Source organism: Rousettus aegyptiacus, unplaced genomic scaffold (genome assembly GCF_014176215.1).
Source record: "Rousettus aegyptiacus isolate mRouAeg1 unplaced genomic scaffold, mRouAeg1.p scaffold_m13_p_2, whole genome shotgun sequence".
NCBI classification, from domain to species: Eukaryota; Metazoa; Chordata; class Mammalia; order Chiroptera; family Pteropodidae; genus Rousettus; species Rousettus aegyptiacus.
In genome coordinates, this window is record NW_023416295.1 from 20918034 (window position 1) to 20934555 (window position 16522).

Consider the following 16522-nt stretch of genomic DNA (forward strand, 5'->3'; position numbering starts at 1 on the left):
TCTTACTCTTCATACTACATTGTGTGCAAAGAATGACCACCTCCTTCCTTCTCGTGATTAAAATAAACTCATAAACTCACCTCTCCAAGTCTTGTGTCCTGATTTGGTGATTCACAGGTCTGACTCTGACTGTTAATAGGAGAGCTTCTCTTAGCTACAAAATGGAAGAAATTCCATCACAAATTTTAAAAGATTAAAAGTTCATTTTATTTCATAAGTTCATTTCATTTTTAAATACAAATTATTTTAACAGTTCATTGAAAAGAAAACTTTTAATAATATATGTTATAAGAGAAATCAAATAACCAATTTAAAAAATCTTAGCATTTTTAGGTTGTCAGTCTAAATCTCTTCATCTGTTCAGTCTGACTCAATAGGTTAAGGTGCTAAAAAGTTGGCAATACTAAGAGTAAGAATAGTTAACATCTCTATAGTACCTAAAATCTTCCAAGTCCTGATCTAAAGGATTATATATATATCGACTCATTTAACTCTTAAAGTAACCTTATAATAACATATGGTATATTATTAGACCCATTTCACAAATGAAGACATAACGCACAAGAAGTTTAACCTGCCCAAAGTCACCTGACCCTTCTCTAAAGGTTCCAGCCCAGGTTATTTGTTCCAGGGTCTGTGCTTTAATGACCACACTGAGCCACCCCTGAGGTAAGATTCAAATCAGTTATATCTTTACCTAAGGATAGAGAACAACAGGATGTAAAGATGGCAATGTCCCATTTGAATTGAGAAAACTAGTGCCTAGAGGAAAGTGATTTACAAACCTCCCAAAAATCTAGGGGAGTGTCAATCATGTGCTATTATTGCTTTTTCTTCTCACCCTGTTGTCTAGGCTGAGTTTAATTTCCCCTCAAACAGTAGGCACTATTTCAAGCCCACAGGCATCAGGCAGAGGGGAAAGGAACTCAATATCAATAGAATCCAGAAGCAAATGGAGGGTAAAGAGAATAGCTATTCACCTAAACATGAATACTTAATCGTTTTTGTATATAGTTAAATGATAGTTTAGGTACAAGGAAAGAGAGCGAGATTCAAATTTGCAGTGATCTCTCCATTCACACAGGAAATGTTGCTTTATGTTGCTTCAATCAACATAAAGATATGGTTTTTTCAGCATTTTTGTTTTCCTGTAGCATATTTTATTTTTTCTTCTGTCTTATTAATATTGTTTTCAGTTCTTTAGCTTCATACATCTGTCTTCAGTCTCAGATTGTTTTAATCTAATGAAATTAACCTTATTCCATTCAAGGAATCTGTAGTAGATCGCTTTTGGCTATGACATCTTTACTTATTTAGTTCCTTGGTATTTGAACCATATGACAGACCATTATTCTTGATTTATAGTTTATTTCAATAGTTAATGTATTATATACATGTAAGTTGTGGGGTTAGTCTACTTTTATTATATGAAATTTTCATCCTCCTTTTGAATGACTTTAGTATCATGATTTGTTACTATAAGCATCTTATATATACAAATAATATGGCACTCCTACTTTACAAAATCCCTTAACATATTATGTACCTTGCAAGGTAGTTACAGTTATAGGGGGAAAAAAAGAACTTGTTTATAGTTTCCTTTCCCTTACAAAGAGCTTTTATATACATAATCTTCCATTTCTGCAGAAAAAACATTATGAATTAAGCAAATTATATGCTTATTTGTGTGTATGTATTATATAAATAATATGTTATATATCATATACATTATATTATATATATTTATTTGTAGACTTCCCACATCATTTATCTCTTTTTAATTTTGTTATTGATGCTAAAAATTTGGTTCAAAATAGAAAGATGGCTTATTAAGAACTCACTATAAAATGGCCACTTTATATGCATTCTCATTTACTCTTCATTATGAAGCCCTGTAAGGTAGCGTTATTATCTCCATTTAAAGAAATAGAAACAATAAGAGAGGTTAGGTTACATACGTAGTAACAGATGGATCTGGAGTAAAGTATAAGCTTTCTAGTTACTTTTTAAACTATTATGTACATTTTCTACAGTTCAACAATAAGTCTATTTCATTAAATAATTACTATGGTAAAATGCTTTGATAGCCATAAAACACTAAGATGAAATTGTTAAAGAGTTGCTACTCCATCTATGACAATGATGATGATGACGATGATGATACTATAATAATATCAATAGCTACCACTTTTCATTTACTATGGGCCTGGCATTCTTCTAAGCAATTTTACATATGTTAATTCATTTATTTCTCGTAATAACCCTATGAGTACTAGTAATATATTTGAACTCATTTTTTACAGATGAAAAACTTAAGACACAGGAATGTTAAGTGACTTACTCAAAGTCACACAACACAATGGCATACGCCCTTGGTTTAAAGTTTCTTATCATGTAAATGAGGCCTGAACCTGGGACACCTAGAGAACTCCCTGAAGAAATTTTCCTCATCTTGGCTTCTTAAGGGCAGATTCTCCCATAATCCTTATTCCTGAGCCTGAGAGAGTCTGCTAAAACCATCTCCCTGGGGCTCTGAGTCACGAACCTGTGATGATATTCCTGATGGGCTTCACCAGCGCTGTGAAGCCAGAGACTTCGGGCTGCCTGTGCTCCCACATGGGCTGCCATATAACAAGCCCACTGGCCAGGCGGAACGTGAGGTCAGATTCCTGGAGGACGAGAAGATCTATGTTTAATAACTGACCTCTAAGAACTGATCGAAAGGACCAGTCAATGCCAAGATTAACAACATTCGCAAGATTATTTTCCCAATAGGTTGACTTTCCAGATCTTTCATCTTCTTTCTAGAGTAAACCAATAGTCCCAAGTTATTGCCACAATTACTATGAAAATCGTGGTAGTCTGCTTTAGGCAAAGTTAATATTTAATTAAATTTCAGTTCTGGGCAAAGCATGAAACACAAATTATTGTTTTGTGTTAGCAGTGATGGAGGCCTATTTATTTCAAGTCTTGGCATATCTCTTTCCTTGTGGTAATCATCATTATTCCTCTTAATTATTTAATTGTCCTTCTTTCTTCCTCATAAAGCAATATCCTCAGATGCTGGCTATTTTGACTTTCCATTCTTTGGTCCATCTCTTGTTCTTGCATTTTATGTAATCAGGAATATATATTTAGATGCTTCCTAATGTATTATTTTATAATGGTGCCTCTCAACATCCTTTAATTCCTAAGGGTAGGGATATATCAGGCATCCTCCCTCCCCTGCACCCCTATCATCATTATAATGCTTACTTAATACAGCATTAGGAATTGGGTACACAACAGGTGCTCAATACATACATGCCGAATTTCCTTACTTTATAACCCAAACTCACTCAATTTATCTACAATTTAAGGTCTCTTCCAGAGAGAACATTCTGTGCTTCATCATTATATCATTTTGAGAGGCAATGGTTATAATGCACTCTCATATTGCATAAGTACAAATATATGACATTCTGAGGTTATATTTTAAACAATTCAGTCTCTCAAAACAAAGGGAAGATAGAAGCAAGGAATGTGACAGGAGTCAATGTACACAGCTAAGAAATAGGAATTCACTTAGGGCAGTGATTCACTACCCCGGCTTACACATAATCACCTGGGGAACCTTTAAAACACAGGAGGCCCAGCTCCCACTTCCTCCCTTTCCCAGACCAATTAAATCAGAGTTGCTGTGAGGTTTTCTAAACTTCCCCCTGGTGACTCTCACATGTAGACATGGTTGAAAACCACTGATCTATAAAGATGAGAGCTTTGAAAAACTTGGGAAAAAAATGATTCTGCAAATGGTAAATCAATGTAGCCCAGTGCCAAAAGAACTTTCAACTGGAAAGGCTGATAAAATCCCTGAATAAATCTGCATATGAGTAGAGAGAGGACTCTTCTGAAGACTATAGACTGGGATCTTGGCACCACAGCAGTTCCCATGAAGGAAAGCTTCTGTGACTCCCTGTGGAACTACATTCATTCTACAAATATGTATGGACCAACTACTATGTACCTGGTACTATTCTAGGTTCTGGGATGCAACAGTGAACAAAGCATAGAGAAAACCCTGCTCTCCTAGTGCAAAGGAGAACAAAGCAGGTTAATGAATGTGTCAGGCAAAGTGTTACTGTTTTAGACAGGGTGGCCAGGGAAGGCCTTATTGTGAAAGTAACTTTTGAAAAATGGTCTGAATGAAATGAAGGAGCTGCCATTTAGATGTTTCCAGAAAAAGCACTATGTGAAAAGGAATCGGCCAAGTGCATGGTCCTAGTTTGCCTCATGTGTCAAAGAGACTGTGAGCCAGGAGTCAAGAGAATAACAGAGCAGTAGAAAAAAATATGGTTGAAGAAGTTATTAAGTTCCAAATGATACAGTGGCTGATAGGTCATAATAAGGACTTCAGCAATTACTCAGTAAGATGGGAAGCCGCTGGAGAGTTTTAGTAGTGGAGTGAAGTGACTGCACGTGTTTCGATAGGATCACTCAGGCTACTGAGAATAAGGGCAAGGGTGGAACGAGAGACTATTTGGAAGCTATATTATCATTTAGGTGACAGATGATTAGACTAGGGTGTTAGAAGACGGAAAAATGAGAGGTGGTAGATTCTGGACACATTTTGAAGGCAGAGCTTACAGAATTTGCTAACTGACTGGAAGTAGAGTATAAGATAAAAAGGTGTCAAAGATTTTTGGCTTTGCCAATGATAAAGATGGGCAAGATGAAGGAGGAGCTGGTTTGGGGATCTCAAGAGCTGAATTTTAGACGCATTAGGTTTGTGATGCCTGTTAGACATCCAACTAGAGATACTGAGTAAACAGTTTTGACAGGCAGGTCTGGAGTTAAGGGGAGAGTAACCCCACTTCCCTTGAAATGGATATAGGGAAAGCTTCAGTATTACATGTGGTATTAGATCTAGCAAGCAAGGAATTAATAGTAAGCCAAGCTTATCAGATTTGTCTCCAGAAATGCAGGATGCCAAATCTCAATTGACCTGGTTTCAATGATTTCACAGTTTCTGAGCTCAGTCCTTTTCCATGTTTCTCATAAGTAACTTTAACACAAATAAAACTCCAATGGACACTGTAGCAGAAAGTGAGCTCTTTACTGAACTCTGGCCTTTAACATCTGGTCTATCATGGTGACACTTAGCACTCACTGACAGTTACTGTCATCATTTTGTTTTATGTGATATACCTCCAACTAGATCGTATATCTCTTGAAGACAAGTTGAGATCTCCTTCTACTGTGCATTGCTCCTTGATCATCCATACTTAATTGTTGCTTAATTTACCTTTCCCAAATAACACCACTAAATTCAATCACTCTTCAGACCTGAATACCTGCAGAACCTATAGCTTCCTCTTGTTTTTCTTTTTACAAAGGAAAGTAGGGTAAATGCATAAATTCTGGGATCCTAATTCCTTTTCTAGAGTCCCTTTCAATGGGTCACTCAAATGTGATGTATGCATACATGACCAGACTCTTTTAGCTGGAGAAGACACTGTTTATCATTCAAACAGCTATGGGTAGGAGGTCTAGAAAGGTTCTGAGAAAAACCAGAGAATGTAAACATTGGTAGATTCACTTCAGAAGCTTTTCTTATTTGCATCAAAAGCCTGTTTCCATGAATGGCATGAAGTAATTCTAAATGTCTTTACTAGTAGCTTACAGAGAGCTACTTAAACAACTATTATTTTAAATTCCATTTGAAAGTTGTTTTCTTCACACATATGGATTTTTATAAAAATCTCCTTCAGGGCTTAGATTTTGTTTTATTCCCTGCTGTTTCTCCAGCACTCTGAACAGTGCCTAACATATAGTAGGAATTCAATAAATATTTATTGAAGGAATCAGTGAATATGATCAAACCAAGAAAATATTCATACTACATTTAAAGTAGACCCCCTGGGAGTAATATTTGTTTTTCACTGATAAAATTAAATTTGGCAATAACATATTTGATAGAATTTTCAGGATTTTTTTATGTGAAATATTTGAGCTAGTTACTTATAAATTTAAATAACAAAAATAAACATTACATTATATACTGTCTTACGAAAGGATGAGTCACATAGATTTTTTGCTAATCTAAATTAATTCATTCAATAAATATTAAAAAAAATACCTCAAAAAGACAGGCTCTGTGTTAGCAATCCAGAACACATTGATAATTCCTATCCTCAAACCATTCAGAATCTAACTGGAGAGACAGATCCATAAAGAGATAATGGTAAGAAACAAATTTAAAATAACAATAAAGATATGTCTACAATATAATAGAAATAAGGAGGATGGATCTTGAATGGAGTTGTAAAGGATAAGTACGGGTTTCCTAAGCAGGTTGGGGTATGAGGGCCTTCCAGGCAGCATAATTAGCATGAGAATAGACCGTAAAAAGTCATGTATTATTCCTGGAGACACTAAGCATTTGGAGCTCACAGACAGCAGAAGTAGCCCAGGAGGGCATGTCCTTGAGGGCCCACTTACTACACTATGGAGCTGGAGTTCACTCTCTGCAGGGTGAAAAATCAAGAAATTTCTTTAAGCATGTTGCTGATATGGTCAGATCTTCATTTAAGATAGATCATTTTGGCACTGAGGCGGGATTTTATGAGGCAAGCTTGGAGACTGTAAATTCAGGTAGAAAGTGGCTCAAGGAAGAGGTCGAAGTAAGGGATGCTGAAAGATTGGGTTAACAAAATAAGTAGAGACGAAAAAGGTGTGGTACATTTGAGAACGATTTAGGAGAGAAAACGAATAGGACTCTGTGATTAGTAGAATGTGCTGGTAAGAATGAGGGAATAATTAAAGGCAGCTCCCAGTTTTTGAGTTATGTAAATGGGTCCATAACTGCAATACAAAACATAGGGACAAGGTCTCATTCCAGGGGAAATCTGAAATGCCCGTAGATCATCTACTTAGAGAAGCTAGCTGGCAATTTGGTCAAAAGCCAGAAGAAGAACCTCATTTAGAGATATATAATTAGGTGACCTCAGCCTGTGGGACATGAATGGTAAATGAACCTGGGGAGGAAGTCTTCCAAAAAGAAAGTAGAATGAGAAGAGCAAAGAGTCCAGGATGCTCTCTGGGGAAGCCTACTGTTAAAGGGGCAGGCAAAGAAGATAAGCTCTCAAAGGAGATAGAGCAGAAAGTCAGGGATGCAAGCAGAACCTGCAGAGTGCAGTGTCACCAAAGGGAGAGAAATTTTCAAGACGTCATCATGGTAGTTTCAAATGCAGCTGAGGCTTCGAGAGATGAGGACTGCAAAATGATGATTAGGTTCAATAGCTTAGAGGTTGTTTATGACCTTAGTGAGAAGAGTTCCAGCACAGAAGTGTACGAAACAATATAATTTTGTAGAAAGTTGGATGGAATTCATTTTGAATCCTGCCTCGGTTACTTATGAGCTTGATTATTACCTCTCTGGACATCAGTGTCTTCTTTGGTAAAATGCAGACATAGATATCCACCTCCCTATGGGTGGTGGTAAAAAGTAGAAATACATGGAAATTGTCTGTTACATAATAGAGAAAAGCAGAAGCAAGTGCATGAAGTTGAGGAGTAAATGGAGGTGAGGAAGTGGAGGCTTGGGCTCATGTCTTGCCTGGATTTCAGCCTCCCATGCCTCCTGCAGCACCATGTCCTATAAATGCCTCAACCTACAACACTATCTGTGTCAGCACTGAGTGGGGACTTGAGGAAGTAAAGTCAAGAAAAGGACTGACAAGTGGGGAAGCACACAAGGGTCAAAGACCACAACTTCATGGAGACACCAATCTGGACGGTTGTGTTATTTCTCCCCAGGAGCATGAAGATCTCCGGGGCAGGGATAGATAACATGGCTTTTGCTCAGGATCTGGGGTTGGAGTTTTGAAGGGCAAATGCAAAGAAAAGATAGGAAGTAAAAGGACACTAAAGGTGCCGGTGAGGAGCAATGCACATGGGTACAGTATGGATAGGAAGGAATATAGGGCCAAACAGGGACATAGCCACAGGCAAGTGAGAAATTTAGAACAGTGGTTCTCAATTAGGGGCAAATTCCCCTTCCCCAACCCCCTACCACTATCCCTGAAGATATCTGGCAACGCCTGGAGTCATCTGTGGTTGTCATAACTCAGAGGGAGAAGGTACTATAGTCATCTAATGGGTAAAGGCCAGAGACGCTACTAATATCCTACAATGCACAGGACAGTCCCTCACATCAAAGAATTATCTGACCCAAAATGTTAACAGTGCCGAAGCTGAGAAAACCTAATGAAAACCCAACTACACTGAAAAAAGCAAACAACTTGCTCAGAAAAAAAAAGTCCTGTGGAGAAATTCATCAACTTATTAATAGTTTTTATTCTCTATAGTATCTAGAATATTTCCCTCATAGGAATAATAAAATAATAAAACAATAATGCTAGTAATAATACCTAACAATAATTGTTTCTTGTGTAACAAAAATCACTGTGCCGTGTTTTTATATGCATTGTTTAACTGCTTTATAAATACTCCAATCCCAGGCCATAGATAAAACTTGGGGATCTTGAGCCAGCTTTCCTCAACTATCTGTGTAGTCTCTCTTGAAAGAGAATCTGGCCTCTTTCTATTAACAATACATGACACTAATGGCAATAAAATGCTAACAGTAAGAGCAACTAATGTTTGTTAATGCCTTGTTATGTGTAATGTTGAACACTATAATTTGTTCATTCCTGACAATGCCCCATAAGATTACTCTTATGTCCAATTTATACTTGAGAAAACTGAGGCTTAAAGAAGTTAGTTGCTCGATTTATATAGTAGGAAGTGGCAAGCACTGGATTCAAATGCAGGCCTGTTTCTAAAACTCGAACTCTCAGCCACTTCTTGAAATAAAATTACAGCATTCCAACCACTTCTATACTTCCACATTTCTAATCTAGAGGATATTTCTCCACAGATAGACATCTATATGCACTATCATTTTAAAAAGACTTCTTTCCTATCTTCTCCATTTTAAGAACTATATACCTACCTATAGTTACTACTTTCAGCACCTGGATAAGCTTCTGATAATAACTTGGGTTTACTCAGTAAGTCAGTCATTAAATATTTATTGAGTGCTTCATAAATGCCAGACACTATATCTAGGCTAAAGATACAGTGTGATCTAGACAGATAGCATCCCTTTGCTCAAGAACTTCTGTTCTAGTGGGGGTGATAGGCAACATGCATATAAACAAACACAAGATAGTTTCAGATACTAAGTGCTAAGAAGGGGGTAAAAAAGTGGTCATGTGCTACTGGCACTAAAGTAGCCAGGAAAATATCTCTGAAGTGGTGACATTTGAGGTAAGAGTAAATCAATAAGGAGGATATGGCCATCTGGAAGTCTAGGAGTGGAGCATGGAAGCAAATATTTCAAGTAGAAGGAACAGCCAGAGCAAGGACCTAAAACCAAGATAAATTTGTCCAGTTTGTGAGTGAGCCCAGAGGTTCGTGAACAGGCGAGAGGCTAGTGAGATGGAGGGTCGTGAGGCCAAGGAGGTAGACAGGAGCCAGGTCCTACAGTTCCCGCAGGCCAGGGGGACAGTCTCAGTTAAAGTAATGCTTTCCCTTAAGTGTATATGAAATACTTTTTCAAATAGAAAATCAAAGTTTTTCAAGTAGCTATTTAATTTGATTTAACATTAAATTTTTCTTAGTTTGATGGCCAAGATAGCCACTGCAATTTCAATTCTGTTCCTACCAGCAATGGGACAGTCAACTGAAAGTGAATTTTAACTAAAACTAAAATAGATGAAGACTCATTAGTCCATCCCCCTCACAGTGATTACAATGGTCTCACAACCACCTTCATATATATATATGTTGCTAACTTGAAACATCTATTCATTCGGATTCTAATATTCTATTAAAGAATAGTTGACAAAATTTCTTCTTATCTCTTATCTTAGCACTTAAATGAAATATTACAGTTTATTAATTTACAGAAATAGAAAATATTTCTTGACTTTTTTTCCATGTGTTGGAACTATACTGTGTCTTCACATATATTTACACCCTGTGTTACAGGTATCCACAGTTTCATGCAGTGGAGGATCTAAGAGGTTACGTAATATCACCAAGATCACACAGCTGGAGAGTGTGGCGCAGCGATTTCATATGATATTGTCTCTTTCAGATCTAAGGGTGCATGGATATAATTGTATTTTAATTTAACAGGTTTCCATATAATCCTATATTTTGTATTTTGTGCATTTAAAAATATTTGGAAAGCAAGTCTCAGGTTGAACCAAACTCAAAAAGTCCAAAGCACATAAAAATTAAAAACGTCTGCTCTAGACCTGCATTATATTAGAAGTAGCTACAAAATGCTATAAAAATTCAAAGGAGATAGTGCCTAAGTCTACAAGGAGAAGGTCAGAGGGAAAAAAATCATGAAAATGACGACATTGAAGTTGAGGCTCAAAGGACCATAGAGGAACGAGGAGGGAAAGGAGGGCAGAGCAAACAGCAAGGGTATATTCAGAGACTGGTTCCTATGACTCTCAGAGTTGGATTATGAGATGGCCCGTAGGGACTGGAAATGGATCAGCTAAGAGTGGAACTTAGCCCCCAATCATGATTGACTTTATATGCCATGTTTAACATGTTAGACCTTATCGTGGGGCAGATGGAGAACCACTGAAGATTTTTTAGTAAGCAAATAATAGGTGGAGAATTGTGTTATTGAAATAACACTTGGTAGTTTAATGTAGAAATACAGCTCTCCGAATCTCAGCCTGCCATAAGATCATATGAGGACATGGACGACTGAATATAAAAATATAATTTGAAGCCCACCGACACCTCACCTCTATTCCCTGTCAGGCTAACACTAGCTTTCTGCTTACCTTGATCCTGTGGACCAGAGGAGCAAACAGAAACACAAAGAGCTCCACAGTAGCCATGGAGTTCTGGAATATCTTCCTTCGGTTGTTCTCTTCTTCATCGTGGGAGCTGCTTTGGCAAGGTTGCCCTGGAGAACCCTGGTTTTCAACCTGGTGGATGAAAGCACTGCTGCTGCCACCCCAGCTGGATCCTCGGTCTGTGCCCCCAAACCGCTCACTGTTGCAGTCCTGGGGGGCCTCCAGGAGCATCCAGTGCAGGGTGTGAAGGAGCTTTGTCTCAGCAACACCCAGTTTATCCTGGTGGCCTGCACGAGACAACCACACAGCCAGGTTAAGGCAAACTCTGTGAATAATAGATGTTAATTTGGGGTCTGGGAAGAACATCCTTGCTTTGCTCTGTGGTCTGATTTCCTAGGAGACACTAGCACTTCTCTATACCACTTACAACCACTGATGGAAAGACACATTCTTGTTTTGGGCTTTGTAACTGGCTGTTATAGAATGACATGCTGTCATAGGAGAAACTGCATGTATCACATGTCTTCATTAGATACGAAATAAAGTTGACCCTTGAAGAACATGGGTTTGAACTGTACAGGTCCACTTAAAGGCAGAAATTTTTAAAATAAATACAATTGACCCTTCCAATCTCTCAAGTTTCGCATCCATAGATTCAACCAAGTATGGATCAAAAACAATATTTACATTCCCAACTGTAGTTTCCCAACCAAGGATAGAAAATACTTTCAATTTGCAGTTGGCTGAATCCGTGGATACAAAGGGCTGACTGTAGAGTTCAAAGTTATATGAAGACTTGTGACTGTGGAGGAGTGGGTATCCCAAACCACCATCCACTGTGTTGTTCAAGCGTCAACTGTGTATTTCCAAATAGGCAGCAAAATGGTTAAGAGTACAGGCTCTGAAGATAATAACTATTCTATTTTAGACAATGTGACTAGCCAAGTCCCTTCTATACATATAACATTTGATTAGAGACCCAAATGAGGGGAAAGAACTGGATGGAAAAGAACATGTACGAACATGGAGTAGATGGCTAGGACAGGCTATCATGTGTTAAAACCAATATACAAAATAATCTAAAAGAAAAACAATCTTTATGTACATACACACAGTTCTACAAAGTGAAAGTGGTTGCTTTAGGAGCTAGGAGAGCAAAGCAGACACCTCTGATGGGAACCCATTTTGGATGGGTGAGGATATTTAGGTTTCCTGCAATATTTTAATGTTTAAAAAGACAATATATTCACATATTACCTGTAAAATTGAAAAGTTAAAAATAAAAGAGCCAGTTCCCTCATTGGCAGAATAAAGATAATAGTGGTACCAATATGGGAGGGGGATTGTGAGAATTAAATGGTATAATTTGGACACGGTACCTTGGAAAATATTAAGTACCCAATGTGTGTTATGAATGCCGGACACAAAGGTGGATGGTGTACCATAAATAAGTAATGCAGGCGCACCAACCTAGCTTGTTTCTGTTTGAAAGCAGGGTTGCAGTGCAGTGGAGGACATGAGGCAGAGCCGCTTGCACAAGCTCCCATCTGGAAATGCTCTGGATGGCTTCAGAGAGGGCCGGAGAGAGGCCATGCAGCTTGTTTTCTACCAACACTCGTTCGAAGGACTGTAGATACAAAAAGAATAAAGGAAAAAAGGAAAGCGTATAAAATAAGAATCAGAGATTCCGATTGGTGAAAAAAATGACATCAAGGTACTGTATACCCTAAAAGATACAAATTACTGGACCAGATAATTTAGAATGCACTCATATTGCATTTCATTGCGTATGTTGACATGCACTGTGTCACTGATAATTTCCTATTATCTACCCATTTTCAGGTTTTTATCCAAAGTATATGGCTTGAATTATTAAATGATTATCATATCTATTAAAATAAGCTTCCTATAACAAAGAGTATAACACATTTAACTCATGACATTTTTGGATGTTATATTTTGTAAAATGCTGCTGAGTCATCCAAAGAGGCTGTCACAAGTGCATACTAAAGTGAAATGTCTTTTGTGAAAGTGTTTTGAGGAAGAGAATTTATGTCAATGTTCAACAAGTGTCAAATAAGATACAGCTCTTTCAAGAAATCCAATTTTGGGGTCCCTGAGTTATTCCATGTCTCTAGTAATGACTGGGCATAGGACACTTTTTACCTAATGCCTGGAACCATAAAGATACTTAACATACCTATTGAATAAAGGAAGGAAGGGAGAAAAAAAAGGGAGGGAGGGAGAAGGAAAGTGAGCCATTTTTGCTTTGCTAGTTTAACTAACTTTCCTATCCTGGTGAAGGATATTTTCACCGAATGTAGTATCCCAGAATAAGTTTGATCTAGCCAGTTTTTCTTGAAGAGGATTAGTATATCACTATAAAGTACTGAGGAAAGTGTAGCTATCAAATATAAAATAAACTTAATAAGCATTTGACTTGTATGCAGAGATTTAATTGGTACTCAATGCCCCAAATGGTCTAGAAAATTCTATAAGTGTGCTCCAGAGTGATCACAATACAAATCCCAACTGTTTGACGTATATTATTGGAATTATTAGGGTACTTGATAAAAATACATAGCCTAATACAGAAATTCTCCAAACTATTTACTTTTTGATTCGAAAAAAGAAAATAAATTCATAATGAAAAGCATGCTGACGTTTTAGTAATGAGTGAATCAGTGATGCAGTCTGGTTTGTTTGTTTGTTTTTAAGAAACTAAATAAAGGCCTTTGAATATGCTGGCAATGTAGATCCAAATATTTTTAAATCTCTCAGCCCATGGGTAATTTTTAGTAGATAAAATAATTTTTAATTTAGATCTTTAAATATCTGTATCTATCTATCTGTGAATGTGACTTAGCTATTTGATATTGTGTAACATTAAAAACATTGGACACCTTTGCCAAGAACAGAGAACAGTTGGGATTATTTTAAGCTAGTATAATTGTAAGCATGATTTGAGGAAAGCTCAGATATTTCAAGTGTCAAATTACTCTAACTTGAGATAAATACAAGACAAATTCCATTTAAAGGCTCTTATCAGAAAGTAAGATTTTAAAAAGTATCTCTGTGACAACTTTGAAGGGTAGGAGATACAACAAAACAAAGTCCTGCAAGACAGACGGAAACAGAAACAGAGAGAGAGAGAGAGAGAGAGAGAGAGAGAGAGAGAGAGAGAGTGTTTTTAACTCTCCAGTTGGCTTCCATCATAGTTAGTGGCCCTAACACTTTCAGGGCTCCTTACTAGAAGGTCATCTGTATAGCCATTTGCAAATATTCATGGCAATATCGAAATAGGTAGGTTTCCACTTTTAGGTTTTTAATATATGCAGTGTGAACCCTCTATGTGAGCTCCAAATTTTAATGAAGTTAAATGTGAAAATCCCATTTCAATTTTGTTGCATGATTTCATGTCTTTGTTCTCAATTTCTAAAATGGGAATGCGATTCTCTTAGAATCTTAGGTCAAGGCACTATTTTGCATAAATATTAATAGCACTATTTTACATCTCCCATTTATGCACTTGCATAATAAATACAGGATATAAAAGTTCAGAATTGCATTACTTTGAGTAGTTCATAGATACTCATATTATGAACTTCCACTACAATAACAGTTGCAGTTTTGTTAATTAAGAATTTAATTTATTATTCTTGCCTTGCAAAGCCCTGGTTCTCTATCCCTCCGCCTCTCTACTGTACTACCCCTCCCACTTCTCTGAACAAAGGTCCTTTAGACTTGCTATTCCCTTACCTTTTCACTCAGCTAATCCTCCCTCCCTTCTTTCAAGTCTTTGTCCAGGGGTCACATTAGCAGGTAAGCTTTAGCCGGCTATCATTCCTAAAATGAAAAATCCACCCTAGTGCTTCCTAATCTCCTTTCTTGCTTAATTTTTCTCCCGGGTACTTATTACTATCTGGCTTACTGTGTATTTTATATATTTGTGAGTGGCCTGTCCTCCACCCACTAGAATGCAAACCTTGTATTTGTTTTGATTGTTGCTCTATCCCATCATCTAGAACTGCTCCGGGCACATAGTAGGTGCTCAATCATATTTGCTGAGTTAATTAATAGACATAGTAGGATTTATGACTTTCTTTGGGTTGAAATTACCACACGGAATATAGAAATCATTAAATGGTAAACATCACATACCACACAAGAGGCTTCATATTGTTTTCCCAGTTTAGGCCTCAAAAATGCACTGAAAAATTAATAGAGATATTTGTTATAAACATAAATGAAATGATTGTTAGAGCATCCTTATGACATATTTTTTTAACAAATAAGACATGGTGTTATGAAACTCAAATTTTATGTCTTCCTAATAGCTTGTTACAGAGCAGGTGTCAAACAACTGACGACATTTGCTTTTACATGTGTAATTACATATATGAAAGAGATGTGGATCTCTACATTTTCTGTATTGACTCTTATTCTTAAGACTTCTGCCTCATCGGATTCTAGATTGCCAATGGTCAGAAGTGGTGCATTAGTTACGTGCAGTCATACTAAAATGGAAAAAGGAACACAGCTTGTATCATGATTTCCAGAATCTAATATCTTATATAAATCTCAATAATAATAATAATAATAATTAAAATAATAATAATGAAAACCTTGTTTCCAGTTTATTCGAATAGGTTTCAGGCCTTTCCAAAGGGGTAGGGAAAAGCCTTATCAAAAATCATTCTCCTCAGGGGCTTTAACCAGAAGATTATGCTCGCTGAATCCGAGCAAAAATGGTTAACAAGTGGGCATAGCAGATATTCGCCAGACAGGAGCTAGAAAAACAACAGGTCACCGGGCTGTAATTACAGCAGGAGATGGAGGGGGAATTGGACGCAGGAGCACAACCAGTCATAATTATCTTCCCTAGTTCCCCGCCCCCTCTTCCTAGGCTCTCTGCCCTCCCCCCCCCCAATAATATATATATTTATTCAGCAACTGCCAATCTGCTTGTCGTCAAACTTCACTGAAATATTTTTAAATGCGTGTTTTTAAGAGAGTGCAGAGGGCTTGTTTTCAGCCCTAGAAAGGAAGCTGCGGGCTGTGGCGCGGCCTCAGCAGCAGTGGCAGAAGTGGCAGTAGAGAGGACCCAGGTGGCCCCAGGAGTTGCCCCCAGCCCAGGGCAACCCAAAGGCGCGCCCTCTGCGCCCCTCACCTGGTTTGCCGCCACAAGAAGGTCTGGATGGGTAAGGGGATGCCGCGGCCGCTATCCTGCTCCTGGCCCTCAGAGCTCTTCCTCTTCACCATGATGGTGGCTCCCGGGAGTCCTACTGCAGGACCCAGTGCTGGCTCCTCGCTAGCCGCCGCCGCCTCCTCCTCCTCCTCCCGTTGCTCTCCCCAACTCTCATCCCCTTCTTCCCCGAGGCAGAGCCGGCTCTCTCCGCCCTGATCCCGCGTCCCTCTCCCCTTCCCCCGCCCCTCCCCTCGTGTTGAACATGGCTGCGGGAGGAGGGGAGGGCTGGAGGAGCCGCGGAGCAAGGAGGGGGGCGCTCGGAGGAGCTGCCCCCTTCGCCGCCCCCGCGCCCGCTCCTTGCTTTCAGCACCTCCCACTGTGGACAGCGGCCCACGGCCGGCCCTGCGGGAGACCAGAGCAGGGGGCAGGTTGAGCAGCGGTGGGATGGCCAAAAGGGTACTCG

At 38.4% G+C, this 16522-nt stretch overlaps 1 protein-coding gene across 16 annotated transcripts in view; it reads right to left on the reverse strand.

The window, feature by feature from the left end:
• The window catches only part of UNC80 (unc-80 homolog, NALCN channel complex subunit), a 187607-nt gene extending 171363 nt beyond the window's left edge, over positions 1-16244 (reverse strand). For all 16 annotated transcript variants that reach the window (XM_036236392.1, XM_036236400.1, XM_036236395.1 and 13 more), the window contains exons 1-6: positions 16042-16244; positions 15033-15081; positions 12342-12498; positions 10857-11158; positions 2546-2669; positions 81-154 (exon numbers count right to left, since the gene is read on the reverse strand). In XM_036236392.1, coding sequence (XP_036092285.1) covers positions 81-154; positions 2546-2669; positions 10857-11158; positions 12342-12498; positions 15033-15081; positions 16042-16133 — 798 coding nt within the window. In that variant the 5' untranslated portion in view covers positions 16134-16244. The remainder of the gene's footprint in view (positions 1-80; positions 155-2545; positions 2670-10856; positions 11159-12341; positions 12499-15032; positions 15082-16041) is intronic.
• Positions 16245-16522: the final 278 nt, after the last annotated feature.